General features: G+C 59.5%; 1 protein-coding gene across 1 annotated transcript in view; it reads left to right on the forward strand.

The window, feature by feature from the left end:
* The first annotated feature begins 3,920 nt into the window (after nucleotides 1–3,920).
* Nucleotides 3,921–27,291, forward strand: part of ATP11A (ATPase phospholipid transporting 11A) — a 99,250-nt gene continuing 75,879 nt past the window's right edge. The window contains exon 1 of the mRNA XM_018044752.1: nucleotides 3,921–4,122. Within this exon, the coding sequence (XP_017900241.1) occupies nucleotides 4,081–4,122 (42 nt within the window). The 5' untranslated portion in view covers nucleotides 3,921–4,080. The remainder of the gene's footprint in view (nucleotides 4,123–27,291) is intronic.

The raw sequence follows: 27,291 nt of genomic DNA on the forward strand, positions 1-27,291 counted from the left end.
GGGGAGGGGGTGCGTGGGAGCCTGTGGGAGGTATGAGAAAGGGTTTCTCCACCACAGAATTCTAGGACCGGTCGGCGGGAGGAGGACACCGAAATAATCGCAGGCGAGGGGGACAGGGACCCAGCGCCTGGTGGGCAAGGCTGCTCACCGGTCGCCACGCCCCGCGTGCACGACGGCTCCTGCGCCGCCCGAGAACGCAACGTGGAGAGCTCACCCCTCTGTTCAGTGTTTGCACCGATCGGTGCTGGCCTCAGGTTTGTCGCCCGAGGCCCCGGTACCATCACTGCTTTCAGACGTCCCTACGGGGAGGCCCACCTTCTTGCCCCCCGCGCCTGGCTCCCACGTCTTCTTCTCGTGGGCGCCCGGGATCCGAGCCCCGGCTTCGGCCGGCGCCGGGAATGCTGGAGGGAGGCGTGGGGGACAGGCGAGCAGGGGCGCGGTCACTGCGGATCCACCTTCCTCGCGGTTCTGCCGCCTCCTCGGTCATCACACCACCCGCCACCGCGAGGAAGCCACACCGCGCGTGGGTCAGGGCACGGCCGAGCCGACCCCGAGCCGAGCCCGCTGGACACCGGTTAGCCAGCGGTCTGGGCCCAGGCCAATCATCGGAGGGCACGTCAGCACCCTAGCGCCTGATTGGCCAGGACTGGGCAGAGCCGGCCCAATCAGAGTGGCGCTTCCCTTCCCCTTGGCCGCTAAGGGAGGGCTGCGCAGGTCCTTGAGTTTCCGGCAGCTGTTTCCGCTGCGACCTCCCACGTGGTAATGGCAGCACACTCCGTCATCCTTTCATGACTGAGGTAGGCCGTTTCCAAAGACGACCCTCACAAGTTCTCAGTCTTTATGTACAAGGCTCTGCCCACTCCCCTTGAATCCAGGCTGGCCTTGGGCTTAACTTCTGCGGATAGAACAAGGCAGAGGCGATGGTCCAGGATTTCCAAGCCCAGACTTTCAGGGGCCAGGCAGTGTCCATTCTGAACGTCTTGGGGTCCAGCTGCCCGCAAGCTCAGGCTGGCCACCAGTACAGAGAGAGAGGGCGACTTGCTCTCAGCTCTCCACTCACCCCGCTAAGACAATGAAGCCATCTGAACCTCCTTCCCCCGAGGCGAGCTACTGAAGCCATCTGAACCTCCTTCCCCCGAGGCGAGCTGAACAGGAAAGTCGGCTCAGGAAGACCTCAACCAGGAACAGGTGAAAGAGAAATATTCCGCCAAGCCACAGCCCTGAGGATAACAGCTCCCTGTGGTGCAGGCTCCTGTTTGTGTGGCTTGTTGTGAGTTAGTCGCTCCATCGTGTCTGACTTTGCGACCCCATGGACTGTGGTATGCTAGGCTCCTGGGTCCATGGAATTCTCCAGGCAAAAATACTGGAGTGGGTTGCCATTAAATAACGGATTCACAGCATAAATTGGACTTATTGTTACTTTAGTATAGTCTTAACTGGTCTGTTTCATGGGTTTAGACTTAGCATTCTATCAGCCGCCTGCAAGAGAAAATCCAGTTCAATAAGGATATTGATTATCCATCTCTCAGAACATGAAATCCATGTTAGCACGGTGGCCCGCGGTGTCACCAAGGACCCATGCTCTTCCCGTCGGCCCATGCTGCCATCCCCACTGTGACGACGTTCCTGTCATCACATCACGGATGTGGCAAGGCTGCAAGGCGCCGGACATCACATCCAGACCCACAGCTCCAGCAAGAAACAAGGAGCGTGTCCTCTTTATGAGCCTCCTTTTTGTGAGGAGACTTCCCAGCAGCAGGATCCATTGGCTTAAACTTGTTTTAAGGCAACTGAAGGAAGAGGCGTGGAGTTACGGACATTGGCTTACACAGAGCAGCTTACCCCAGCCATACAGAGGGTGGTGGCTACCTGGACCATGGTGGGTTTCTGCCAGCAATGACAAAGAAGGCAAGCTTGCGGCTACCACGATGTCTACTCCCATATGAAATGGACACTGACCACTGAATGAACGGGCATTCCTGAGAGACACCAGCCTTTATCCGGTGCCTTGTATGATCTCTACCTGTCTTTCTACTCCCCCCGCCCCCACAGATGTCACCGTTTGCAAGGTGGCAGGCCAGTCAGAATCTGGCTCCAGCAGCCAGGGTCCTGGCAGGAGGCAGAAGGCAGAGGAGATCTGGAAGAGGATGGCAACAGGACCACCAGCGGGAGTGCAGTCACAGTTCCGGGACTCGCCGGGGGTGCCTTCCCCAGGGCCTTGCTGACACCGCTGCCTGGGCGGCCTTGCTGGCACCGCTGCCTGGGTGGCCTTGCTGGCACCGCTGCCTGGGTGTCGGAGGCATGGTTCCTGGAGCCCGGTGTGAGTGGACCCAACAGAAAAGGAAGCTGGACGAGCACTGTGGTCACCAGGGGATACGGACACTGCCAGGCCAGGGTGGGCCAAAAAGGCCCCAGCCTCTCTGCTTGGACTCAGCCCGCAGCTGGTGCCCGGCTGGTGAAGATCCGCTGATGATGATGGCCGTGGGCCTCCTGGACACAGAGCAGGAGAGGGTGGGTTTGGTTGGAAAGTGGAGAATCAGTGACCCAGTTGACCAGAAACTGGAGAATTTTACTGAAGAAAAGCAGTTCAGAATCCAGGTTGTTCAGCCCTTGTGGGCTCCTCTGTCTAATCCCCTGTGTCCGGCAGCTTCTCTTCCACACCAGCCAGGTGGACACTCGGTTGCCTTCCTCCAGAGGTGGGAACCCCGCTCCTGACCAGCCCCCAAAGGCGCAGTTAGGCCACTCTGGTTTCACAAGTGGTGGCCCATGGCAGCAAGAACAGAAGTGTATTCACTAACCCAAGGCTGACTGACTGTGGCTGAGCAGGGAAAACAGGAACGTTCCCTGGGACTGAAATTGAGGTGTCTGAGTCGAGGTGTCTGAGCCACAGAAAGGTTTTCCTCTGCTACAAGGAGAGCCTGGGAGCGCATGCCTGCGGCGCCTGGACGCCCCCAGGTCCGGGCTGGGCCTCCTGGTGACCACCCCGCGCAGCCGCGGGCGAAGGCAGGAGGTAGACCAGATGGACTGGAGGCAAGACAGGCCAGGCTGGTGAGACAGGTTCAAGGCAGATCCCAACCCCTCACCCCCGCGGGACTGCAGGAGCCCGTGACTGTCTCAACGCTGAAATCCTGGGGTCAGGGGCCCTGGGTCACGGAGCCCGTGGGGTTTCAGAAAGAATCCAGGAGGCAGAACCTGCGATCACCTTCGCTCCAACGCTGAGGAGCTGCGACAGTCTGGGGAGCCCCACGGGCCGGCCCCGCCTCACCTGCCAGGCAGGAGGGGCCACGCAGGGGAACAGCGAGCGCCCCGGAGACGAAGGCCCGGCTTAGCTAGTCTTCTGCCCGACCCGATCCCTCATTCCCGCCCCAAGCCCCTTCCTCGACTCCCGCGGTCTCACACCCGCCCTCCGGCCTTGGGGGGAGATTGACTCTTCCGGCCAGACTCAGCTCCGGGCGCACAGTCCCCAGCACCCAGGCCCCGCTGCGGGGAGCGCACCCCCGCCCGGGAGGCGGAAGCAACAGGAGCCGGCCCCCGCCCCCGGGTCCCCGCCCTCCGCCCCGGGGTCCTCGCGGCGGGCCGGCTCCGGGGGCGGGCCGGCTCCGGGGGGCGGGCCGGGAGGGGGCAGGGCCGGGGTGAGGGCGCGGGAGCGGGGCGCATGCTCACACGCGCCCGTGACGTGCGCGCCGGGACCGGGCCGCCGGAGGCCGGGCTGAGAGGGGCGGCGGGCCGAGGCCGGGAGGAGGGCAGAGCAGCGCGGAGCGAGCGCGGCGGCGGAGAGGAGGCGCGCGGAGCAGCAGAGCGGCGGCGCGATCGGCGCTCCCGGCCGGCCTCCCCACCGCCCCAGCCCCGGCGCGCGGGCTCCGGCCGCCAGGCGGCCACCGTGCTGAGCCGCCACCCCCGCGCCGGCCGCCGCGGGCCGGGCCGGGCATGAGCGCAGAGGGGCCGCGGCCGCCCCCCGCACCGCCCGGCGCTCCCAGGCCGTGACCCGGGCGGGGCGTGCTGCCGCACTCGGGCCCGGGCCCATGGGCGCGCGTAGCCGGACTTGGGGGCGCTGATCGGGCGGGCGCGGCCGGCGGAGCCATGGAGTGCTGCAGCCTGCTGCGGACGCTCGTGCACAGATACGTGAGTGCGACCCGCGCGGGGCCGGGGCCGGGACCCGGGCTGGGCAGGACGGGGCCGCGGCCGCTGGCCGGGGGCCGCTGAAGGCCTGGGCGGCCGACCGCGCCCCGGGGCACGGCAGGACGCGCGGGAGCGGGCACTGCGGGGCTGGCTCCTCGGGCCCCGACGGCGCGGGCGCCCACCCGCCAGCGCGCCTCGCGGGAGCCCGGCGGCCGCTGGGGCCGCGGCAGCTTAGATGGGCGCCGGGCCGGGCTCAAGGGGGGTGCTCGCGCCCGGCCTCACGTGCCGGGTCCGCCCCGGGAGTCGGGAGTCGGACAGAGGAAGAGGGCGCCCCACGGGAAAAGACAGCGGCTTTGCCCCTTAGTTCCGTAGCACGCGGGGCTTCGGAAGTGAAGTTTGGGAGCTTTTCTCCGAGAGTAACCAGTCGGATCCGAGGCCGGCCGTGGGGCTTCCCGGAGCCCTCGCTGGCTGTGACCGCCACCAGGCGGGGGTGGCAGAGGGGAGGCTGGTTTGGTTTCGCGTCAGCCGAGGGGAGCCCGGGGCGGCGGGGGTGCGCCCGGCAGGACAGCCCGGCCCCCGGCCCCGCGCGCACGCGGGCCGTCGCAGCTTGCCCAAGTGGCGCGCACCGAGGTTTCCGCTAGAAGGGGGCACGGCCGGGGGAACTCTTCTGGCCTAGGAGTTGCCTTAGTCAGTATTCACGTTCACGAGCTTCTTGTTCACCCAAGGGGAACGTTGAAAGAGTGCTTCCCCGGAGTCCACTCACCAAAGAGGCCTCTAGGGTCGGGGAGCTCCCCCGGGGAGGGCAGTGAGCCTTCCAGTTAAGTGGGGTGAACTTCTCTGAGGTTCTGGTAAGAGGCCCCGAGGGCTTCCCGTGGGAAAGGCCCCGCTGTTCCCTTAGGGATTCTTGAGTCGGGGCACCTTCCTGTCCACAGTAGTAGGTTCTGGAGAAGCTGCTGCCCGTAACAGTAGGTCAGCAGAGCTGTTAGAGAAACCCTCCGAGGCCGCAGACAGGAATCCGTGCAATCGCCGGGAGGGTGGAGGCCCTGCTGACCCGGGGTGTGCTTGCCGACCTCCCGGTCAGTTTCTCTTCTCGGAATCGAAGACTTGCGATGGCGAGGAGAGCTGACCCGGGGGCACTGACACAATCTGCCAGGAGAGAGGGCGGGCCGGAGGGCCTCGGGTCTGCCTCCTGCTCCCATCAGGGCCCTCTGCCTGGCAGATCTGCCCTCCCGGCGGTTGCTGACCCCTGCACGCTCCCCGTCAGGCGGGACGCGGTTCCAGCGTTTGTGCTTTCATCTCCTCCAGGCCTGCAGCTGCCTCGAGCTGCATCAACCTGTGTAAATGTTGGTGTCCTTTACATGCTCGTTTCCCCCTTGCTGTGATGTGCGTGTGTGTGTGTGCGTGTGTGTGTGTGTGTGTCTGTGTCTGTGTCTGTGTCTGTGTCTGTGTCCCTCGGTCCTGTCCGACCCTTTGGGACCTCACGGACTGCAGCCCGCCAGGCTCCTCTGTCCCTGGGATTCTCCAGGCAAGAATACTGGAGTGGGGTGCATGCCCTCCTCCAGGGGACCTTCCCCACCCAGGGATCCAACCCGCACCTCCTGCGTTGCAGGTGGATTCTTTACCACTGAGCCACCAGGAGAGCCCCTTGCTGTGATGTTAGACTTAAGAAATCAAATTTTCACTCAAACCTGACTGGTGAATCTTCCTCAGTGAACTTCCCCGCACGCGCATTGCTTGATGATGTCCCTGGAATCCAGTCACGGGATACTGTTGTTATTTCTATGTTTCTCATTCCACATCTTTTTTTAAACATCTGATCATTTGACTACTTCACCATATTCATGTAGAAAGCCATTCATTTTTATGATGTTAAGCTCTTGTCTGTGTTATTAAACTAATTTGGCTTTTTCCAGAAACAGCCAGTCTGTTTGCTTGTGATTGGATTATGTCTCAATATGTAGGAATTAATTATATTTCCTTATACTGGAGGGAAAAAAGACTCTGGGATTGAGGATTCATATTTCTTTGTGATTTCCGTATGTGACTTATTCTATAAGTGCAAATAAAGTCATATCCTGTTCCAGTCTTGTGGTCACAGAGTCAGAATTTCTAGGACAGAGAAACCTTTTCATGATGATGCCTGAGGGTTGCCAAAGATAAAGGAGTCCTTGGAAACCGTTGCTAGGTTATTTTATTCTGGGTTACTTCCAGAGAGGTGGAGTAGGCGAGTGAAGGAGATAATTCTGTTCCAGGTTAGGCCAGGTATTTCCAAAGCTGGCATCACTGGTTGTGAGCCTGGATGCATATAAGCCACGTAGAGATGTGCTGAACTCAGAAATGGCAAAGCGCTTCTGTGCTTTGAGCTTTAAAAAAAAAAATTGCTAACAAAGTGGATGGAGAGCTAGTGTTACCTCCTTAGAAGAGATGTGAGGGGAGACGTCCAGTTTCAGAGTCTCCAGGCGCCCACCTGGGTTGGACCTGGCCTGCCCACGTTGAGGCCAGGTCTCCCTGGCCTGGTGGCTTGCCTTTCTCTGCCTCAGTTTCCTCGTCTAAGAATGAATAGCAGTCCCCGTTCCAGAGGATTGGTGTGAGGATTAAATGCACTAACACAGGCCAGGACTGAGGGTGGTACCTGGCGCTCTGAAGGGGCTCAGCACCCATGTCACTGACAGCTGTTAGCGAAGCTCTGTCCCTGGTGACTGGCCGGGAGAGGGCAAGCACCTCCCTGGGTCACCTGCTGGTCAGTGTGGGCGTCCTGCTCTGGAGCAGTGCGTGGGCTCAGAGGGAACTCGGGGCGTCTGGACACAAGGGCGCTGCAGGCTGCAGGCCAGTGAGAAGTGCCGCGGCGTCCGCTTGCAGAATGCCTGCTTGGCACGGTGCCGCTCCCCTCCTCTCCACACCTCGAAGCCGGGAGGTCTGTGGCGCCCGCTTCGTTGTGTCCCTGGACGTTGATTTTCAATGCTTCAGCCTGGACACCTGCTTGTCCAGGTTTCTGCTTATTTCTGTCTCACAATTCTTGCTTTCTGGGGTATTTCTTACCTTTTAATTTTAAGATGGGCGAAACTTCCTTAATGAGAGTAGATCTGTTTTTGAAATGAACAGTTACGTTAAGATTTTTCTGTATAGGGAGAAAATAAGCGCTGGTCCCTGGAGAACCTCAAGCATGGCTGTATTAGAATGCTTTGAACCTTCTAAGAAATTCACCACTTATCTGCATGCATGTGGGTCTGCTCTTGGCTTTTTTTTTTTTTTTATCACCAAATGGCTTGTGCCACGGACGTCAGTGTTGGCTGCTGCTACTCTAAAGGCTGACATTCATCTGATGAGTCTTGGCTTTAAAGCTTTAAATGCCACCTGCCTCGGAGCTGCCTTCCTAAGGCCACTTCTCTAGACACCCTGGGGCCTCCTGGAGTTCAGCTCCGGGAGTCTCCACCCCAGGACACTGAGGTGGGCCACCTGGACCGCCGAGGGATTCAGATGCTGGAAATTGGTGGCCCCTGAGGCAGGCCAGCCCTGCCTGCAGAGCTGGGTTCAGTGTTCGAACACACCTTTCAAAGCAATCTGCCTGATGTATAATTTAACCCATGTCCTGGCTATTAAGTTAGATTCCTCCCATCGTCTGCCTGTTTGGGACAAGTCATCTTGACGTGCTTTCTTTCCTGCCTGAGGGCAGATTTAATAACCTGGAGGAGGGGAGGGAGTTTAGCTGACTGGGTTTGCTGCAGAATTTCTAGGGGCGAGCACGCCGACCTCAGTCTGCAGTTGCCTGGAATGGCTCGGAAGGCCCTGAGCTGCCGCTGGCTCTGTGGGGGGGCCTCCGTTTACCGCTGTGCTGGGCTCCAGAGCCTGGACGAGTGCTGTCCCTCGTTCGGGGCAGTCAGTGCAGATGCCCAGGACCCAGATGCACAAATGCTTTTCTAACCAAGTTAAATGCAGGCAGAAATGCCAGGTGTGCTGGCTCAGGGCAAAGAGGGGGACGGGCATGGTCCCCGGAACACAAGCTGCAGCTTTCCAGACCAGGTCACTGCCCCAAACCAGGAGGGGGCCGACAGTACCCGCAGGGTGGCCAAGGAAAATCAATAAAAAGCCATTTTTTACAGCCACAGAAATTCAACAAGCTTGAACAAGGGATTTTTTGCTTGGATTCTGGTATATGAAAAAAAAAACCCAGTTGTTTGTGGAGGTCAAAGTTCAGCATCAGAGGGTCACAGGTGCAGGTGGAGACCTGGCTCAGGCCTTTGAGACATGGACATCTTCCCGCTTGAAAGGGACCCCCTTGGTGTGGTTTCCTTGCGGGGGGGGGGAGCACCGCCAGGATCGGGGGCGACTGGGGTGTCCTGCGGCCCAGGGAGGTGCTCTGTCAAGGGTCTGACGCCGCTGGCAGCCCCAGCTCCTCCGCGGGACTGCGTACCCTTCGGCCTCCCGGAGTGGACGGTGTCGAGGGTCGTGGCCCCCCCGGACTTGGTGGTCTACGGCGGTCCCCAGGGAGGGTGCCCACCCTGCGGGTGCTGTCGGCCCCCTCCTGGTTTGGGGCAGTGACCTGGTCTGGAAAGCTGCAGCTTGTGTTCCGGGGACCATGCCCGCCCCCCTCTTTGCCCTGAGCCAGCACGCCTCCCTTCTGCAGCGGCATTACCAGCCCCCGTGGCGCTCCGTCGTGCTGTTCAGTTGCCCCCTTTTAAGGCAGACTTCCTTGACCCCACGGCCCCTGCCTGTGTCCCCACGTCTGTGTCCTCCAGGGACTCCCAGGCCTGCCTCCCTCCTCCCACAGTACCCATGTGTCAGCCCGTGGGCGCTCAGCCCGAGGCAGCCCGCCGGGGGTCCCCCTTCTGCCCTCACCGCTGACCTCAGCCACACACAAGGTCTCTGCGTGACACCAGGTGAGGTCGTAGGAGGCCAGACAAGCCGAGAAAGGTTGATGGTGGGGCCAAGCAGGGAGGGGCGGCTCGTGCTCCGAAAACCTGACCTCCTTGATGGTGCTCAAGGAGACTGTAAAGGCGGGATGTGGGGGTGGGGGCCGCAGGCCTGGTGACTTGTGACAGGGCGGTGCTCTGGAATCTGTGCTCAGCCCAGTGACCTTCCTCCACCCGGGTGGGGTCTTAGTTCTGCGGAAGGACTCAGCACTCGCTGTGGGTGAGCCTCCAGGGGCAGGCTGTTTCCTGACCGCCCTTCCCTGATCTCTGTGCCGCTTCCCCGCCCTGACCTGGCTCTTGAATCTGCCCTTTGGTACTTCAGGGAAGGTCAGGGGGCGAAACACTTTTCCCGCAAATAAGAAGCAGAAAGGGATGCTGGAAGGATTTGTAGCCCGAGGGCCCCAGAAGTTCCTTCTGGGCTTTGTAGGCGTGGCCTCGTTTTGTGTGGCCTGACGCATACACAGGTGTGGCCTGTGATCACGTGGGAGGCAGGGAGGGCCCGGGAGCCATCCGGGTATCCGAGCGTGCGTGCCGGGGCTGGGGCTGCGGGCCTCTGAGCCGGGAAGTCTGGCAGGTGGGTCCAGGCAGAGAGGAGGCTGTGTCGGTCGGCAGGCCCTTTGCTTGGGTCAGCCGGGGGCCTGAGGCTGGCGCCCTGTCTTCCCCATCACTGCCCTGCTGGGAGGCCTGGGTGCCCCCACGGCCTCGGCCACAGACCACCCCCGGGGCCAGGACAGCTCGTAAACCTCTGTCCAGCGGTCAGTTCTGCCTCTCAGCACGGCTGTTGCTAAGACCTTCGAAGGCGCGCCCTGGGATGCTTCCAAGGACCTGAATGGGTTAAGGACGGGCCTTGAAAGTCTTGTTGAGGCCACTTCACACCTTTGGCGTCTGCTTCCCTGGTAGTTTCTCAGAACAGTGAGGAGGAGGCAGGGAGATCCGTGGTCCTGCCCCTGTCCTGATAAACCCCCGGGGAGGAGGTGACCTCCCCAGGGTCACAGCCCCCGGTCCCCTCACCTCTGCAGGGGTCTGTGGTTCTTTCTGTCCTCACCGCTGATCCTCCACCCACAGGGACCCCAAGACTTTCCCCCTCTTTCCTCGCATCCACCCCTCGAACCCCCTCCCGGAAAGGACCCTCTCCTGGGGTCTGGTTGTGAACGGGCATTCTTAGCTGGCCCCCTGGGGGTCCTGGAGCAGAGTGCAGAGCCTTTGGCTCAGACGCTTTCTGTTTTCTGGGCGAGGTTGGAGGGGGGTGTTCCCCAGTGCCCTCCTGAACGCTGAGAACCTTGTCTGAAAACAGGAGGGGAACGGCCCTCTGAAAAGGTCGCATCAGTCACTTTGTGACTTCAGAACTGCCTGAGTTTATGACCAACTTTTAAACTCAGGTGATTGTGTCCCTCCTGATAACACAGGAGACACAAGAAGATTTCCTGGAGAAGGAAATGGCAACCCACTCCAATATCCTTGCCTGGGAAATCCCGTGGACAGAGGGCTGGCAGCTCCAGTGCCCGGGGTCACACCTGAGCTTGACTGTCCACAAGTCTCCAGATTTCCCCGCTGTTTCAACAAAGGTGTGACCTGGCCGTCCGGCACTGGGTGGCTGCCCTTTACGGAGGGCTTGGTGCCCTGCCCCACGGCTGCCCTGCTCCCGACCCCTGTCCACTGAGGGTGCAGGCTCGTCCAGTTGGGGTGGACCCCTGAGCCCAAAGCAAGCTCCATCCGTTGGTCGGTGGGTTAGAAGCGCCCGATGACTGGCATTGGGAGCAGAGCCTGGGCGTCCCCTGGTGTGTGTGCTGACGCTGGGTGCGGGGAGCCGGTCCAGCAGTGTCCCTGGCGGGGGCTCGCTCGTGCTGCGTGTGGGCCAGGGGAAGGCACGCCCTGGGCCGAGTCGGGAGAGGGCTCTGGGCTCCTGCCGTTGCCTGTCCCTGGGCGTAGGCCAGGCCAGAGCAGGGGAGCGCTGTGGCGAGTTAGTCGTTAGCTGCCCCTCCTGTACACACTCCCCACCTTTTTAAGTGGGGACAGAGGAAACTCACTGCCTCTGAGCCCCCTCCCCTCGACGAGGACTGTGCTGGTAACGTTCACACGTGCGTGCCCCGCTGTCCAGCCGTCTGGGTGCCTGTCAGTCACCCTCTCAGGATAGAGCTTGTCCAGATGGATCCATTTCCAAGTTCTCACCCTGCAAATGTTTAGCCACCTCCCACCCTCCTGAGTTTCTGTGGGCAAGATGTTTCCCGTCTCTCTGTGCTTTCTGTTTTGCCTCTGGTGGGTTTCAGAGTCCACGCGCCCCCAGGGAGTGTGTGACAAGGTTTGGACGTAGGCGGTGGAAGGAGCGGGTTTTCCTGGGGGACAGCCGTGTGTCCACGTCATCCGGCCGCAGTCTGCCTGCCCCTACACGACGCACCAGCTGGCTGCAGCTGTCGGGGGAGTCTGCTGTGTGCATTTTGCAGGTGAAACACGTTAACCAAGGTGGGTGGCCGCGGGCCAGACGCTGGCGCCTTCCAGTCACTCTGCTTCTGCCGTGCTGACCCTGAGCCTGGCTGGCGGGCTCTGTGACTGGGCGAGGCTGGGGTCCTCGGCGCCTCGTCGGGGCTCATGAGGCCGGCTTCCGTTTCCCTCCCCTCTTACCTGCCTGGGGAGGCCTGTGTCTCTTCCCGGAGCCCCTCCCAAGCCGGCCTGGGTGTGGCTGCGGGCGCCCCGGAGCCTGTGGCCTGGGAGGATGCTTAGGCTGCTGGTGAGTTTCCGCGGGGCTCGTGGGCGCTCCTGTGAGCGCGGCAGACGGGGGCCTGGGTTGTCCAGCCCGCTGCTCTCAGCTGTGCCCCGGGGGTAGCCCGCCACCCCGCTGTCTGCGTGGCTGAGGGGCTCCCCGCCACGTGGACGCCGGGCCTTTGCTTTGCCCACCCAGTGTCCTTCCTCCTCCACGCTTCTGTCCTGGTCTGAGGTTGGAGGCCCGCCTGAGTCGCGCGTCGTGTCAACACACGTCTGGTCGTTGAGGACGTGGAGGCCGAGAATGTGGCCGAGGAAGGCGGCGTCCTCGCGGTGCAAAGCCGGCATCGATTCCGGGTGGTTCTGAGATGCTCGTGGTGGGTCCGTGAACCTCGGTGGTGGTGTGTCTAAGCGCCAGCATGTAAAATACGAAGCTGCGGCAGGTCCCTGCCTGTCCTGGTGCGGGGCCAGGCCCGCAGTGGAGCTCGATTCCTCAGGCTCGGGGCTGCAGGTGCGGCCCAGGGCTGGCAGGCGGCTCTGGTGAGGCCAGACGGCCGCCTTCTCCTGCCCTAAGGCGGCCACTCCTGGGGTGGGGGGCAGAGTGAGTGGTCTCTGTGCCTCATCCTTCGAGGACACGGTCCCGCCAGCGACGACGCCACCCTTAGGCCCGCGTTTCCCCTCCACTGCTTCCCCGGGTCCCGTCTCCAGCCACAGTCACAGTGGGGGTTAGGGGTTCAGGGGGCACAGTTCTGTTTGTGGCTGAATACTGTTCAACTCGGTGCGATTACGCAGGTAGAGAACCATGGGCAGTTTGGAAAAGTGTGTTGTCTGTTGACTGTTTGATCAAACAAGGAGCAGTGTCCCCAGGGTCTGGGGGGGCTGGCAGAGTAAGGGTGCGGCAGGAACGGCCACTCTTCCAGGCTGTGGAGCAGGTTCTGGCCGTTGTCAGCGCAGTGCCCACGACCCGAGCCCTGATCTGTCAAGGTCCTGGGTGTCCCTGTCTTTCTCTTTCCTTTCTTCCCTGTGGGAGGCTTGGATTTTTCAGTCTTCTAACTTTACTGAGGCCTTCAGTGGCCCAGTCAAGTATCTCTCTTGGTAAATGCCACACTGCACTTGGAAATGCGTGGGTTATTTTAAAATACCTTTTGCTACTGATTTCTCACGAAATTCCACAGTGATAAGAGAACAGACTGTATGATTTCAGCACCTTTAGACTGAAACTCTTGCACGTGGGTTTATGGTTCCATCCCTGGAGGCAGAAACGGCAACGCACTCCAGTATTCTTGCCTGGAGAATCCTGTGGATGCAGGAGCCTGGTGGGTACAGTCCGTGGGGCCGCACAGAGTTGGACGCGGCTGAGCGCGCTCTAGCACTAGCTGGGAGGCTTGGTAGCAGAGTGGTGGTTGGTGTCAAGTGTCGTCTGGGTTTGTTAGGACTAAATCCGCAGCGTCTGTCTCGTTGGCGGGACAGATGTCCCCCACGTAACTGGATTGGGTGGAGGGGACTGGGAAGCGGCCGGTCCCCGAGTCAATGGGATCTGGGTTAGGGACCGTGCTGTCGGCCTGCTCTGTGCAGGGCAGCCCCTTCACCTCCAGCAGAATTGCAGTGGGGTGGCTGGAAGGTGACCCCGAGCTGTCGCTAGGGTGACAGGGACACAACCTCTCTGTGGGCCCAGGGCGTGGGGTCACCCTGCCGCTCACGTGTGCTGGGCTTCCACGGTGACCTGAGAGTTCCCGAGCCAGCGCTGTGGAGCTTCCCTTCCTTGGTTTCCCTGTAATCGCAGCCTGGTTCTCATTAAAACCTGCTCAGGCTGTTACCCATGTCGGAAGAGACCTTGATACGGCAGGGAGCTGGCCCGGCCTCTGTGGTGCTGGGGGCCGGCCCCGTCTGTCTGATGCCAGGGCTCTCGTCAGAGCTGCAGAGCCCGGGGTCGGGGCAGCGCCCCCTCTGTCTTCTCTGAACTGTCCGTGCAGTTGATGGAATCTGCCCCTCAAGATCAAGTTAATTTCCGGGCCGAATGTGTCTGCCCCTGCCCTGGGTGCCGGCCTTGTTCCTCCCACCTGCTCCCTCCCTGCTCCGGACAGACCCCGCTGTCATGAAAGGAGGCTGCCAGCCTGGCCATCCGTTACGTAATCTCCCTCCTTCAGAGAAAAGAGGATTTCCTCCAGCCTATTTTCAGCAAAGGATTAGGGGCAATGAAGTTCTGCCATGGGAGCGTCATCTGGATTTCTGTGTGATTTTTCAGGAGGGCCTCGGTATCCTGCCCAGAAAACATGAGTTTTTAAATCATGGAATTAAAGTTATTATTCCCCGGAACAAAGTCATGGGGCGATTACTGGGGCAGGAGATAAGTGATCTGAAGGTAAGGCAGGCCTGGATTTGTCCATCCTTTTCAGGCAAAGGATCCGAAAGGGACGGACAACCTACATGCACGTGGAGTAATTTAACTTCCCTTTCCTCTTTAGGAAGTGTTTGGAAATAGTCGTTCTGATTCGGATCGTATAGATAAGCCGTTACAGTCTTAGGGAACCCTAAGTCTGTGCACGTGCTCCCTGGCTTGGGGTGCATCTGAGGCAGTCTGTGTGTTAGAAAGCCGAGGTGGCCGCCCTGTGGCTGGAGGCCGCCTGTGTCCTCACATCGCATAGTGTCTAGCTCTTCTTGCTGCTTTTCTGACATCGAAGCTCAGGTAGGGGGCGAGCCTGTGGATTCTAGCAGGGGGAGGCATGCGACAAGCTCAGTGCACACTGGGTGTTCAGCGTCGCTGTTCACCAGATGGTTATTGACACTCCCTGTGTGCACAGGGCACGCCGTGGGGGGCAAGGACAGCAAATGGGCTTGCAGTAGGCTGGCTGCGTGTCAGGAGGGGCCATGGATGGAAAGGAGACAGGCGGGGGAGGGAAGGGAGGTGGCAGGAGCCGGGTCTGGGGGGACGGGGTGGCCCCAGGCCCAGGAATCACAGGGCTGGGGGTCCAGGTCTGGGGGATGGGGTGGCCCCGGGCCCAGGAATCACAGGACTGGGGGTCCAGGTCTGAGGGGATGGGGTGGCTCCAGGCCCGGGAATCACAGGGCTGGGGGTCCAGGTCTGGGGGATGGGGTGGCCCCGGGCCCGGGAATCACAGGGCTGGGGGTCCAGGTCTGAGGGGACGGGGTGACTCTGGGCCCAGGAATCACAGGGCTGGGGGTCCAGGTCTGGGGGGACTGGGTGGCTCCGGGACCCGTAATCACAGGGCTGGGAGTCTAGGTCTGAGGGGACGGGGTGGCCCCGGGCCCCGGAATCACAGGGCTGGGGGTCCATGGAGGCCAGGGGCCAGCCCAGCGCAGCAGGGGCAGTGGGGCGGTGTGGCAGAACGAGCGCTTTATGTTGTGACTGCCACGTTACACAGTGGGGCCACGTGGCCACCCCAAGAATTCCGGTGCTTAAAACATGGAGTATGTATGTCACCTTTGATAAAGGTTTGAATTTGGTTTAAAATCATAAGGACCTGCTGTAAAGCACGAGGAACGAGACTCAGTACTCCGTTAGGACCTGTAGGGAAGGAACGTGAAGAGAGTGGCCGTGTGTGTCTGTATAGGACTCACCTCGCTGTACCCTGGAAGCTGACACGATATTGTAAATCAACTGTATATTCCAATAAAAGTTTTAAAGCAGGAATTACATGGCAAAGTGCAGATGTAACAGTAAATTAGGGTGGCTGTGACGTTACAAAGATGCGCTGACCTGCTGAACGAACGTGCCGTAGGGTGGGTTAGGGCTGTGTGTGTGTGTGGGGGGGTGGTAAAGTATGCACAAGACTTACCATTTAAACCGTTCCCAAATAGGCGCATCATCCAACCCATTGGCCTTAAGTTACATTTACATCGTTTTCATCACCATCCGTTTCTAAAACTTTTTCATCTTCCTAAATACAAACTGATTTATGGGCAGTTTTAAGTAGTTTATTCTACATTTGATACTGTTTATCTTGCTTTTTTGGAAGCTTTTTTTTTTTTAATCAATGCAAAAGACCTTATCAGGGTCATGGGAAGACTTATTGAAACCTAAGCAGTGATTAAATTTTAATGGAAAATGTACCCTTGGCAGGAGGGTTTTTTTTCTTTTTTCTTTTAAATAATTGGTGATGGTAAGCTTTATTAAAATTTAAATACTTGAATGTGAGGATTCATTTGAGCTTTATGTTTTGCTTAATATGTATTTGTTGAGAACAGCCTGAGTGGTGATTATTGCTCCAGAAAAGAAAACCTGATACTTGTCATTAAAGAAGTAATTCTGTAATGAGACAGAATATCTCATAACTAAGAGTTATATCTAGTTGGCCGTACACTCAAATAATATAGCTCATAATGATGTTTGTTTAATGGTGTTAGAAAGCCATATCCCTTTCTCCTAAGTGCATTGATAAGAAATAGGGATTATAGCACTTTATGAGAAATTTTCTTCCAAAAACTGTTTGGATCAGATAAAGTTTCTGTTTGGAGTTAGTCTAGAATGTTTATTCTTTTACTAGCTAAAAAAAATGGTTAAGAAATAGACGAAACTTAAATTTGAGGAATTTTTTTTCTGTAAAATTGTTGGGTCTCTGACAGCAGTTCCCTGTTATTTCTGCTCCAAAGGTGATACGAGATTTTCTGGGTTGCTCTTAAACTGAAATGATTGGTTTCATAGACTGCTGTGTCACTGTCAGAGAGCAGCATGGTTGCCAAAGCACCGAGTCCCGTTCTTGTTAAATCGATCAACAAGAAACTTCGTTGTAAAGTTGAACACTTCTGTCTCTTGAACAGTGTGGCTCGTTAAAAGCCGCGGCTGTCAGGACCGGCGAGGTGCCCCGGCTGGGCCTTGTGGTCCTCGGAGGAGCTGACGGAAGAGTAAAGATGAGAGTGCGGTCGGTGCGCGTCCTCGGCGAGCTCCGGCATCAGCTTCCTGAAGACGGCCGCTTCCAGACCACGTGGCCGGGGCGTCGGGGCTGGGGGCGTGGCCTCCCTCAGCCGTTAGGCGTCGGGGCTGGGGGCGTGGCCTCTTGTTACCCGTGCACGGGGTCGGGGCTGGGGGCGTGGCCTCCCGTTACCCGACCACGTGGCAGGGCCGACAGGGCTGGGGGCGTGGCCTCCCTCAGCCGTTACCCCTGCACGTGGCCGGGGCGTCGGGGCTGGGGGACGGTGGAGGCTTGTCCACACAGAGGCTTGCGCCTCGCCAGGGCGCGGTCGCCGGCCAGCACTGGTCTTTCTCTTTTTTGGCCCAGCCTCGCTGCAGACGGGTCAGGCGCCTCTGGCACTTGGTCGGCTGATGACGGACTTTGCACCAGTGTCCGAGGAAAGGGCAGTTTGGTTCAGGTCTTCACCTGGATGAAGGCTGCAGCCCGCATGGACCCACGGCAGGTCCTGTGCTGGCCCGAGCTGCCCACTGCCGCCTCCCTGGGCTCGCTGGCCCTGCGGGGGATGGGGCGGTGGGAGGACCCGGGGGTTGGGACATAGACCCCGGCCTACCACCCGCCCAGCGTCAAGCGTGTTCATCCGGGCCTCGGCTTGACCACCTCCAGGCCTGTAGCCAGCGGTGTTGAGAAGACTTTATGCACAGACACGCAGGCCCGGAAGTGACGGTCCAGGCGCTGGCCTCGGGACCCTTCTGCAAAGCCGCCTTGTCAGTAGATGGTGGATTCTGGCTTCAAGGCCGGGACGAGGCCTCCAGCGTGTAAAATGCACACGCCACTCTGCGGCCGGGGACGCCGTCCACACGCCCCTGGAGTCCATGTCCTCGCTCATGAGCGTGGTTCACACACGTACACACACGCACGGCTCTCCAGCCGGTGGAGTACACGGGGGCAGGCAGGCGCAGCGCCCCCAGAGGACGGGCTGTGATGGGGGATAGACGGAGCTCTGGGAGGGCGCGGGGCCCCGGCCCCTGGCGGCGGCCTCTGCTGTCTCAGGGCGGTTCTGGCGCCCGGGGTCTGCGGCTGGCTTTCTCCGTGCGGATGGGGCAGCGGTGTTAGGGCTTTGATGAGAGGGGTGACAGAGGGGCTGGTTCTCAGGCGGCCAGCACGGCCCACGGGAGAAGACCGGCAGTGACGGTCAGCCGTCAGGCCAGGGCCGGGTGAGGCCCAGAGTCGCTGCCGCTGCCGTCGCTGCCGCTCCTGGGGGTCTCAGGTGCCCTGGCCCCCCGTCCCCCTCACCCGGGCAGTGCTGAGTGAGTGGTGCTGGCGAGCGGCAGAGCTCAGCTGGGCCGGGCGGAGGGCCCAGCTGCCCTTACATCCACTGACCAGAACCGCATGAAGGCCCTCCGAGGCCCAGGGCCGAACCCACACCCAGAAAGGGCTCAGTTCAGCAGTTCGGTTGCTCAGTGGTGTCCGACTCTTCGAGACCCCATGGATCACAGCACGCCAGGCCTCCCTGTCCGTCACCAACTCCTGGAGCTTACTCAAAACTCGTATCCATGGAGTCGGTGATTCCATCCAACCATCTCATCCTCTGTCCTCCCCTTCTCCTCCCGCCTTTAATCATTCCCAGCATTAGAGTCTTTTCAAATGAGTCAGCTTTTTGCATCAGGTGGCCAAAGGATTTGAGCTTCAGCTTCAGCATCAGTCCTTTCGATGAACGCTCAGGACTGATCTCCTTTAGGGTGGACTGGTTGGCTCTCCTTGCAGTCCAAGGGACTCTGAAGAGTCTTCTCCAACACCACAGCTCAGAAGCATCAATTCTTCAGCGCTCAGCTTTCTTCTCACATCCATACATGACCACGGGATAAACCACAGCCTTGACTAGACGGACCTTTGTTGGTAAAGTAATGTCTCTGCTTTTCAATAGGCTGACTAGGTTGGTCATAACTTTCCTTCCAAGGAGTAAGCGTCTTTTAATTTCATGGCTGCAGTCACCATCTGCAGTGATTTTGGAGCCCCCAAAAATAAAGTCTGACACTGTTTCCACTGTTTCCCCATCTATTTCACATGAAGTGATGGGACCAGATGCCATGATCTTCATTTTCTGAATGTTGAGTTTTAAGCCAACTTTTTCACTCTCCTCTTTCACTTTCACCAAGAGGCTCTTTAGTTCTTCACTATCTGCCATAAGGGTGGTGTCATCTGCATATCTGAGGTTATTGATATTTCTCCCAGCAATCTTGATTCTAGCTTGTGCTTCATCCAACCCAGCTTTTCTCATGATGTACTCTGCATAGAAGTTAAATAAGCAGGGTGACAATATACAGCCTTGACATACTCCTTTTCCTATTTGGAACCAGTCTGTTGTTCCATGTCCAGTTCTAACTGTTGCTTCCTGACCTGCATACAGGTTTCTCAGGAGGCATGTCAGGTGGTCTGGTATTCCCATCTCTTTCAGAATTTTCCACAGTTTATTGTGATCCACGCAGTCAAAGGCTTAGGCATAGTCAATAAAGCAGAAATAGATGTTTTTCTGGAACACTCTTGCTTTTTCCATGATCCAGTGGATGTTGGCAATTTGATCTCTGGTTCCTCTGCCTTTTCTAAAACCAGCTTGAACATCAGGAAGTTCACGGTTCACGTATTGCTGAAGCCTGGCTTGGAGAATTTTGAGCATTACTTTACTAGCATGTGAGATGAGTACAATTGTGCGGTAGTTTGAGCATTCTTTGGCATTGCCTTTCTTAGGGATTGGAATGAAAACTGACTTTTTCCAGTCTTGTGGCCACTGCTGAGTTTTCCAAATTTGCTGGCATATTGAGTACAGCACTTTCATAGCGTCATCTTTCAGGATTTGAAAGAGCTCAACTGGAATGCCATCACCTCCACTAGCTTTGTTCAGAGTGGTGCTTCCTAAGGCCCACTTGACTTTACATTCCAGGATGTCTGGCTCTAGGTGAGTGATCACACCATCGTGATTATCTGGAAGTGGGTGGTTTTCTGGCAGCCGCTCCCGGAACCCAGAGCCCAGATAGACCTGCTGTTGCCATGTGTTTGCATATCCAAGCAAGATGCCTTTGGTTGCTGTGAACAGAGGTGTGAATGTTTAAAACAAGTTCAGTTGGATTTCTGCGGACCTGGGATAGTTGTAAATTCATCCACACAGCGTTACATAATAGAGTACACAAAGTTCTCTGGGTCTTTGTGGAATGATTTTTTTTTTCTTCCTGGTTCTTATGGATGTAAGAATTCTTGTTATTGAGCACATTCAGATAGAAAGCCGTGCGCTGTGTGAATGGCAGTGTTGAGTCTGACGTGATCTTGTGGGTTTCTAATTCTTGTTTAAGCTGTGGCTTCTCAAGGCCGCTGTTGTTCCAGGCAGAATGGAAATTTTATTCCCATTTTGTTTGTGGTAAGATCACGTTCTGGCCATTTAATCTTTTGACAGCTAACTGTTGATAAGGATGAAAGGAAACCAGATACCAGCTTAGGTGTCCGCGATTGAGGACAGGAAGGCCAGGGATGCAGCCGCCAGCCGACGGACCAGATGGGTCGCCGAGCAGGGGCTCCATCCCCTCTGTGCCCCTCCGGGGGCTTCTGCTTCCTGCCGCTCGCTGTCCTCCACCCGCTCTTCTTCCTGCGAGACAGGCTGGGTCTTCTCTCTCCCTCCTCTGCCCTCAGCCTGGATCCTCAGGGGGCACCTTCTGGGTTCCACCAGAGACATCCCCATCTCAGCTGGAGGAAATGCCAGGGGCACTTTTTGCCTCTCGGAGGACCCCCAGCCCCACTTCTAAGTCCCCGTGGGGCGGGGGTAACGGGAGGAAGGAGCAGAGCTGAGGCTGGCCTGGCTCCCCTTCCAGACCGCCCTCCTCTTTCTGCTTCAGAAGGGGCCACACGGGGGATGCATGAAAGGGCAGAAACCGTAGTTTCGAGGAAGGCAGCTGGGGCGCCTGCCTGAGCCCCATGCCTTCTGGACTCAGGTCCATGGACACGCAAGCCTGGGCTTGGCACCCTGCACGGGGATGGTGGGCCTGGAGCGACTTGGGGGCTCAGGCTGTTCTGAGAGCGAGGAAGTGAGAGCTCTCTGCTGCGGCTTCCACAGGAACGGGACCGAGAGCAGAGAGCAGAGATCCTCCTGCTCGCGGAGAGATTTTTTCAAGTCTTAGAGAGCGGAATGAGCAGGACAGAATGTCAGGTGCGAATTATGGCCTCTCCTAAAAGCTGGTGAAATAGGTCCGTGACATTTCACAGCTCGAAGAATCATTTTTCCTCCTAAGTCATATCCGATTTTATTTCAGAATACACGATTGGGCTCAAAGCAGACAGGGCTGCCTCATTACATGGTTTAGGTGGGTCGTGGCCCAGGAGGAGCCGCGGGTTTCTTTGGAAAACATAGTTTTAGAAAACGTTTTAACAACCACGGGGACTTGGGTTGAGAGTCAATATCCCCAGGTTGCAGCCTTCACGCCGCTGTGCGGTGCAGACGCGGCTGTGTGTTACAGATGTTACGGTGTGAGCCAGATGGTGTGTGTATCACAGGTGTCACTGTGCTACTGGAGTGTTTACAGGTCCGGGGGTTTGTTGTGTTAATTCGTTCTCAGCTTCTCCGTACTGCTTGTGATGGCAGACCTGTTTCCTCGAACATCTGATGGTGTTGAACTCACCAACTCATGGTGGCAGGTGAGAAAACAGGCCATGCTATAGACTGCCCTTAGGGGTGGAGTGCTGTGTGTGCGTTAGAACAGGGCTGCCTGCACCCCGCTCCCTGCCTGAGACCCTCCTTGCCTGTCTCTATTTCCACCTTTTCTGTACGAGGCCCTCATTGCTTTGCTGTTGGACAAAGGCGAGGCATGGAGGGCTGGCGCCGCAGGGAGGCCGGTTAGCTGTGGTCGGGCACACTCTCTGGGTCCCCTGTCTCCAGACCCTCCCCAGAGGCTGTTGCCCAGAGTTAGGCTCATGTGAGCAGAGGAAGGAGTCTGCCCTGAGGACCCCGGGAGAGGCGGCCCCTCCCTGAGAGGAGCTGCGGGCCGGCCTTCCAGGGCAGGTCTGACCCAGCCGGGTTCAGTAGTCCCAGGCGGTGTGGCCCGCAGTCTGGAGTGTGGGGAACAGTCGGGCAAGTGATGGCGGCAGACAGATGTGACCTGCCCCTCGCCCCAGACCGCAGCATCCTGAGCCCACCAGACCCCGGGCCTCTGACGCCCAGGGCACCAGGCTTGCAGGTGCCACTTAAGATGACGAAAAGCATGGCATGGCCAAGGTGTGACCCCAGTTTTCAAATGAGGAGGAGGGGCAGAGCCTGGCTGCACCCCCGGTCACACGTCTGGCGCCACACCTGGGGAGCGAGTTCTGAGCCGGTTCCCCGACCCCAGCGGGGTCCCAACCTGGGGTCAGGGCAGGCCCCTGCGGGTCAGGGCTCAGGGCCAAGGCAGCTCCAGGCTCAGGGACCTGCTTGTGGGTGCCATCCTCACCATCCTCGGGTTCCAGTGTTTACCTGTGCGTTAGAAAGTCGCCCAGTCCTGTCCAACTCTTTGTGGCCCCATGGGCTATACAGTCCGTGGAATTCTCCAGGTCAGAATACTGGAGTGGGGAGCCATACCCTCCTCCAGGGGATCTTCCCAACCCAAGGATCGAACCCAGGTCCCCCTCATTGCAGGCAGATTCCTTACCAGCTGAGCCGCCAGGGAAGCCCCGAGCCACTCCCAAACTCACTGTGGAAGTGTAGCCCGCACAGTTCCAGTTTTCACAAAAGACACAGCTCTGCCCCAGGCCGTGGGAGCCGCGTCTGGGGGGGCTGCCGCGTCCCCAAGGGTCCCTCCCCACCCTGAGGTGCCCGCTCCCCAGGAAGCTGCCCGGGCTGCCCCCTGGGTCTCAGTGAGCCCAGCACCCACCCCAGCCTCCGCAGAGGTCGGTGTGCGGTGCGGCCTTCAACCTCGTCTTCTGTGTGGCCAGCCCCGCCCTCACAGGCCCACCTGAGTCCCCTCAGGAGGTGAGGCTGAGTGAAAGGACACTCCCCGCCCAGGAAATTCCAGGGGCTCCTGAAGCATGTAAGCCTGGACAGAGGAGCCCGCAGGAATCCGCCTCCACGGGTTTGTTTCCAGAACCCTCTGCCCTCCTTTCCCTGCCGGCCCCCCCACCCCACCCCAGGCTTCTGGCTGTGTCCATCTGTCCTTCTCTGGCCACACCTGCTGCTCCTGCCCCTGCCTGGCATCCGGGCAGGCGTCTGGTCAGCGCCCTGTGCTCGGTCAAGGCCCTTCCCTGCCAGCTGGCCACACCGCTCCTGGGGGAGAGCTTGGTGTCCACCCAGCTTCCACCCTCGGGAGTCCGCGCTCAGCCTGTTTCAGGACCTCAGACAGGTGCGGGCAGTTTTCTCCCCTGCCTGAAGTTCGGAGGCAGGGCGGCACTGGCGAAGGAGCTCAGACACGGGAATTAGGTCTGGGCCCAGTTTGTGGGGGTGGAGGTGGGCTCCCACACTCTGCCAGCCTGTTCTCCGGCCCCCCAGCGCGTTCCAGAACGCAGCCCGGTCCTGAATGCCCACGTCACCAAGTCCTGGGTGCGCCCTCTGCTCCAGCCGCGAGCCCAAGTCCCGGCGTCACCAGGCCTCCTGATGCTCCGCTACAGCCAGAGGCCCCCACGCCCCCTCCTCGGGTTCAGTTAAATTGCTGGAGCGCGCACAGAGCTCAGAACCCTTTACTAAGTAGATCACTAGTTATTATAAAAGTATACAGCTCAGTGTGACCGAGCAAGGGCTGCGAGCCTGCGGCACAGTCTCCCAGACTCAGAGAGCAGGTGTTTGCAGCGAAGTCTGGGTTTTCTGCAGGCGCCAGGCTGGGGGACAAGCCTCAGATCCATTTTCTCTGGGCTCGGAGGTGGGGTTCTTTTAGGGATACGCCATCATTTAGAAGCATTGCTTAATCTCAGTTCTGGGGGTCAGGATGCCCATGGTTTATGATTCTCGGGCCAGGTGATCCTGGCTTGGGGGTCTGTTCACTCATCCCGCCCTGGAGAGAGAGCCTGAGTTTTCAGGTGATGGTCTGTGATGGGCGGGTTTAGTCCATTAGCGGTGTAATCGACGGCAGAGGTCTCAGTCACCCGACCCTGTGGATTAGCATTCGCGAGCACAGAACTGAGGTCAGAGGTCATGAGATGGAAGAACGTTCCGGAGGGAGAGGTGATCCGAAAGCTCAGCAAGGGAACAAGGTTGCATCAGGAAGAGCCGCATGGAGAGGCGGGCGGGGCGGGGCGGGGCGAGGGGAGGCGGGGCGGGGCGCGGGCGGGGCGGGAGTGGGGTCCATGCCACCGGTGCCCCCACCTCCGCCTGCTCACGACAGCAGCCGGCAAGTTCTCCAAGCCCCCGCCTTTGGGGTTTCTGTGGAGGCCTGAGGTTGGGAAATCTTACGGAGAACTTTGGACACATTGTAAAGTTTCATTCAGTTGACGTCTTTAAAATTCTTGCATGCTGACTGTGAATTCTCTACAATAACTCGGTGTTGTAGGTGTCGTTGCGGTTACTCGGTCGTGCCCACCTCCTTGCGACCCCATGGACTGGAGCACGCCAGGCCTCCCTGTCTTTCACCATCTCCCGGCGCTTGCTCAAACTCATGTCCAGCGAGTCAGTGATGCCATCCAACCATCTCACCCTCTGTGGCCCCTTCTCCTCCCGCCTTCAGTCTTGACCTGCGTCAGGGTGGTGGCTGTTTCTGGTGATACCTTGCTGCGCTGCTTTCAGCAAGTTCAGCTGCATTTTTTACTTTATTCAACCGATAATTAAGGAGCACCCAGTGGACCGAGTGTCGTGCTAGCTGCTGGGAACACAGGGGAAACCAGGCGAGAGAGAGAATTGGTCTCTTCCTGTAGGGATTGGAACTCTGGCACGGGGCACAGTCCTGCTCGCTCACGGGCAGGACTCTGGCGGGAGTCGGGCTGTGGGGGGGTCTCTCAGGGGGGTCCTGCCCAGCCTGCAGAGTCGGCTTCCTCCAGGGTGGCTGGGTGGGGTAGGGGGGCTTCTTCTCCCCCAGTTCGTGTTCCCAGAAGGGAGCTCCGGGCCAAGCAGCCTCCCGGGCCAGCCGCAGGGCCGGGGGCATCTGTCAGGCGTGGATCCACGCTCCCCGTGCACTTGGCACAAGTGGCTTGTCTCCGCCACGCACGGCTGGAAGGAGCAGCGGCCCCACGCAGGGCTCCGGTGACGGCCCCTCTCTGATGAGCAAAGGAGAAACGCCCCTTTCCCCCTCCCTTCTCCCTGGACCAGGGCTAGCAAGCTGTTTCGGAAAAGGGCAAGTCTTTTGGGCCGAGGGGACCCCAGTGTTTACAGTGTAGTAACTGCCCTGGGCTCACGGGGCTCCTTGCTCAGAGGCGGCGACCGCTCTGCCGGCCGGCGGGAGGGTGGCCGGGGACGGCGCGGGGTGGGGACCGGCTGTGCGCGGCGAGGCTGTGGGGACCGCACAGGGCCCTGCGCCGTCCCGGCCCGTGAACCCGGCGGCTCCCCGCCCCCACGCCCACTTGGCGACTGCCATGCTGTTGGTCTCCACGAAGCTCTAACCAAAAGCGCTGCTTACGCTTGTCTGCGGTGCGTGTGCTCCGTCTTTTCATCTCGATGGCTTCGTTGGCCGTTTCATCTCCTGGATGAATAGACACACATGACTCAAGGCGCAGACATGGAAGAATCTCATGGGGTGAAAACCTGTCCGCCTGCCCCGTCCCCGCTCTGGCCTCTCAGGGCCGGTGAGCACACACAAGGGCGGCCAGAGCAGGCCTCCGTGCTGGCAGCGTTGGGTGCTGCCTGTCTTCCCGGAGTCCCAGGGCCCAGCGGCCCGAGAACCCGGGTGATAGAGCCTGAAGGTGGGCGCCAGCCTTGGCCGTGTGGCCCAGGGGCTTGGGCCGCGGGGACCCCAGTCTCTGTCTGAGCAGCCCTTCCGGGGCCGCTGCGGCATCACAGATCAGAAACCACTCTGCACAACTCACGGGTCACCCAGTTCACGCTTCACCCGTGCCGCGAGGGTTTATCAGGGAGGGGCGCTGCTCATGGGGGTCCGCCAGCCACGTCTCCCACCCCATTGTGGCCTTGGTCTGCGGTGATGGTGCGGAGGGCCTCCTCAGGCGCCTGCTGTTCTTAGTCTCCGGCTATCTTTAGCTGCTGCCGGCCGGCCCCCGCCTCACGGGGGATCAGGAGACGGTGCGGCTGCCTCCCAGCCCCCTCGAGGGCCAGTGGAGGAGCCGTGAGCCAAGAGGGTGGCAGCTCCCGCCAGCTGTCAGTGCTGAATCTGAATCGTCGCACGCTGGGAAAAACAGTCACCCTTCAGTGGCTCTCAAGTGTGAACTGGCGGATCCTGTAGGTAGAACGGCAGTCCACGCCACTCCCCTAGTCAGTTCACACTTAACAGCCCAGTCTGACTCCCAGTTACAGGCGGTGTCTCCAGGGGGAGGCGTGCAGGACCACCTGCCTCCTGGTCTGTTTCCAGGCTTCGTGCCCCCAGCCCTGCGGAGACGAGGTCGTCTCCACGGGAGGGAAGGTTGCCCGCCTCGGCAGCCTGGCCGTGGACGGGGGCCGCAGGTCCGTCCCGGTCACCCCCCGCCCAGGGCAGCAGGACCCCGCGGAGGGAGTGGGAGACGCCAGCTCGGGGCTGGTCTGCCGGCCCTGCGTCAGCAGCGAGCTCTGTGGTCTTCGTGTGCAGGGTCCAGGCCAGCCCCTGGAGCCCCGGGTTGGGGGGAGAGGCGTTGCTGGGAGTGTCCGGGGCGGCGGGTCTCTCCTGACGTCGGGAGCATTCTTGCAGCAGGGGCACACGACACTCAGCCTCAGCAGTCTCCACCCCGGTCCTGCGATTGAAGGGAGACATCCACACGCTCACCCCCGAGGGAGGTGGGAGCCGGTCCCTCACACGGCACTGTGTCTCTGTGATAAAGTAGTGGGCAGGGACATGGAGGGTGGACGCAGAGAAGACAGAGGCGCCCTGTGCCAGTGTGGGGAGGGGGTTGCAGAGGCGGGCTCCCGGGGAGAAGGCAGCTGGGCCCCCACACCAGACCTTGGAGCTGGAGAGGGCGGGGCGGGGTGGGCTGGGCCAGCCGGGTCTGGGGAAGGAGAGTGGCCTGCGGGTGCCCAGGTGCCAGGGAAGCCCCCGGGGGAAAAGCGCCTGGAGGGGGAGGTGGTCCCTGGCTGTGCCACGTCGCCCCCCACAGGCACCGACGGGGCATTCCTGCTGCAGCGGAGCCTGCTGCTGTCGGGAGGCTGGGTCTGCCCTTTCCCCTCCTAGCCTGTCGCCAGGGTGCTGTGTGTAACGGGTGCCCTGACCAGCTCCTGCAGGTGAGCGGGGAGCGAGGGGGTTGTTAGGACCCCCAGACCGTCTGACCAGTCTGCTGGAGCACAGGCATTATTCGGAGGAATGTCGACTTGAACATCTTTGCTGCTGCTAAGTCGCTTCAGTCGTGTCCGACTCTGTGCGACCCCATAGACGGTAGCCCACCAGGCTCCGCTGTCCCTGGGATTCTCCAGGCAAGAACACTGGAGATCTTTAAGTCAGAACAAATTCCGACTTACCGGTCAAGAGCACAAACACTGCATAAAACAAGAACAAACACAAAACTTTTTAAGAAGCCATGTGTTGTGTCCCTGAGTCCTGATGCTGAGTCTCTCACGGCCCCCGTCCCTCCCCTCCCCTTGTCATCCTGCGCCTCTTCTGCCCTCCGTGTATTGAGCGAGAGGAAAA

Source organism: Capra hircus, unplaced genomic scaffold, assembly GCF_001704415.2.
Source record: "Capra hircus breed San Clemente unplaced genomic scaffold, ASM170441v1, whole genome shotgun sequence".
Taxonomy (NCBI): domain Eukaryota; kingdom Metazoa; phylum Chordata; class Mammalia; order Artiodactyla; family Bovidae; genus Capra; species Capra hircus.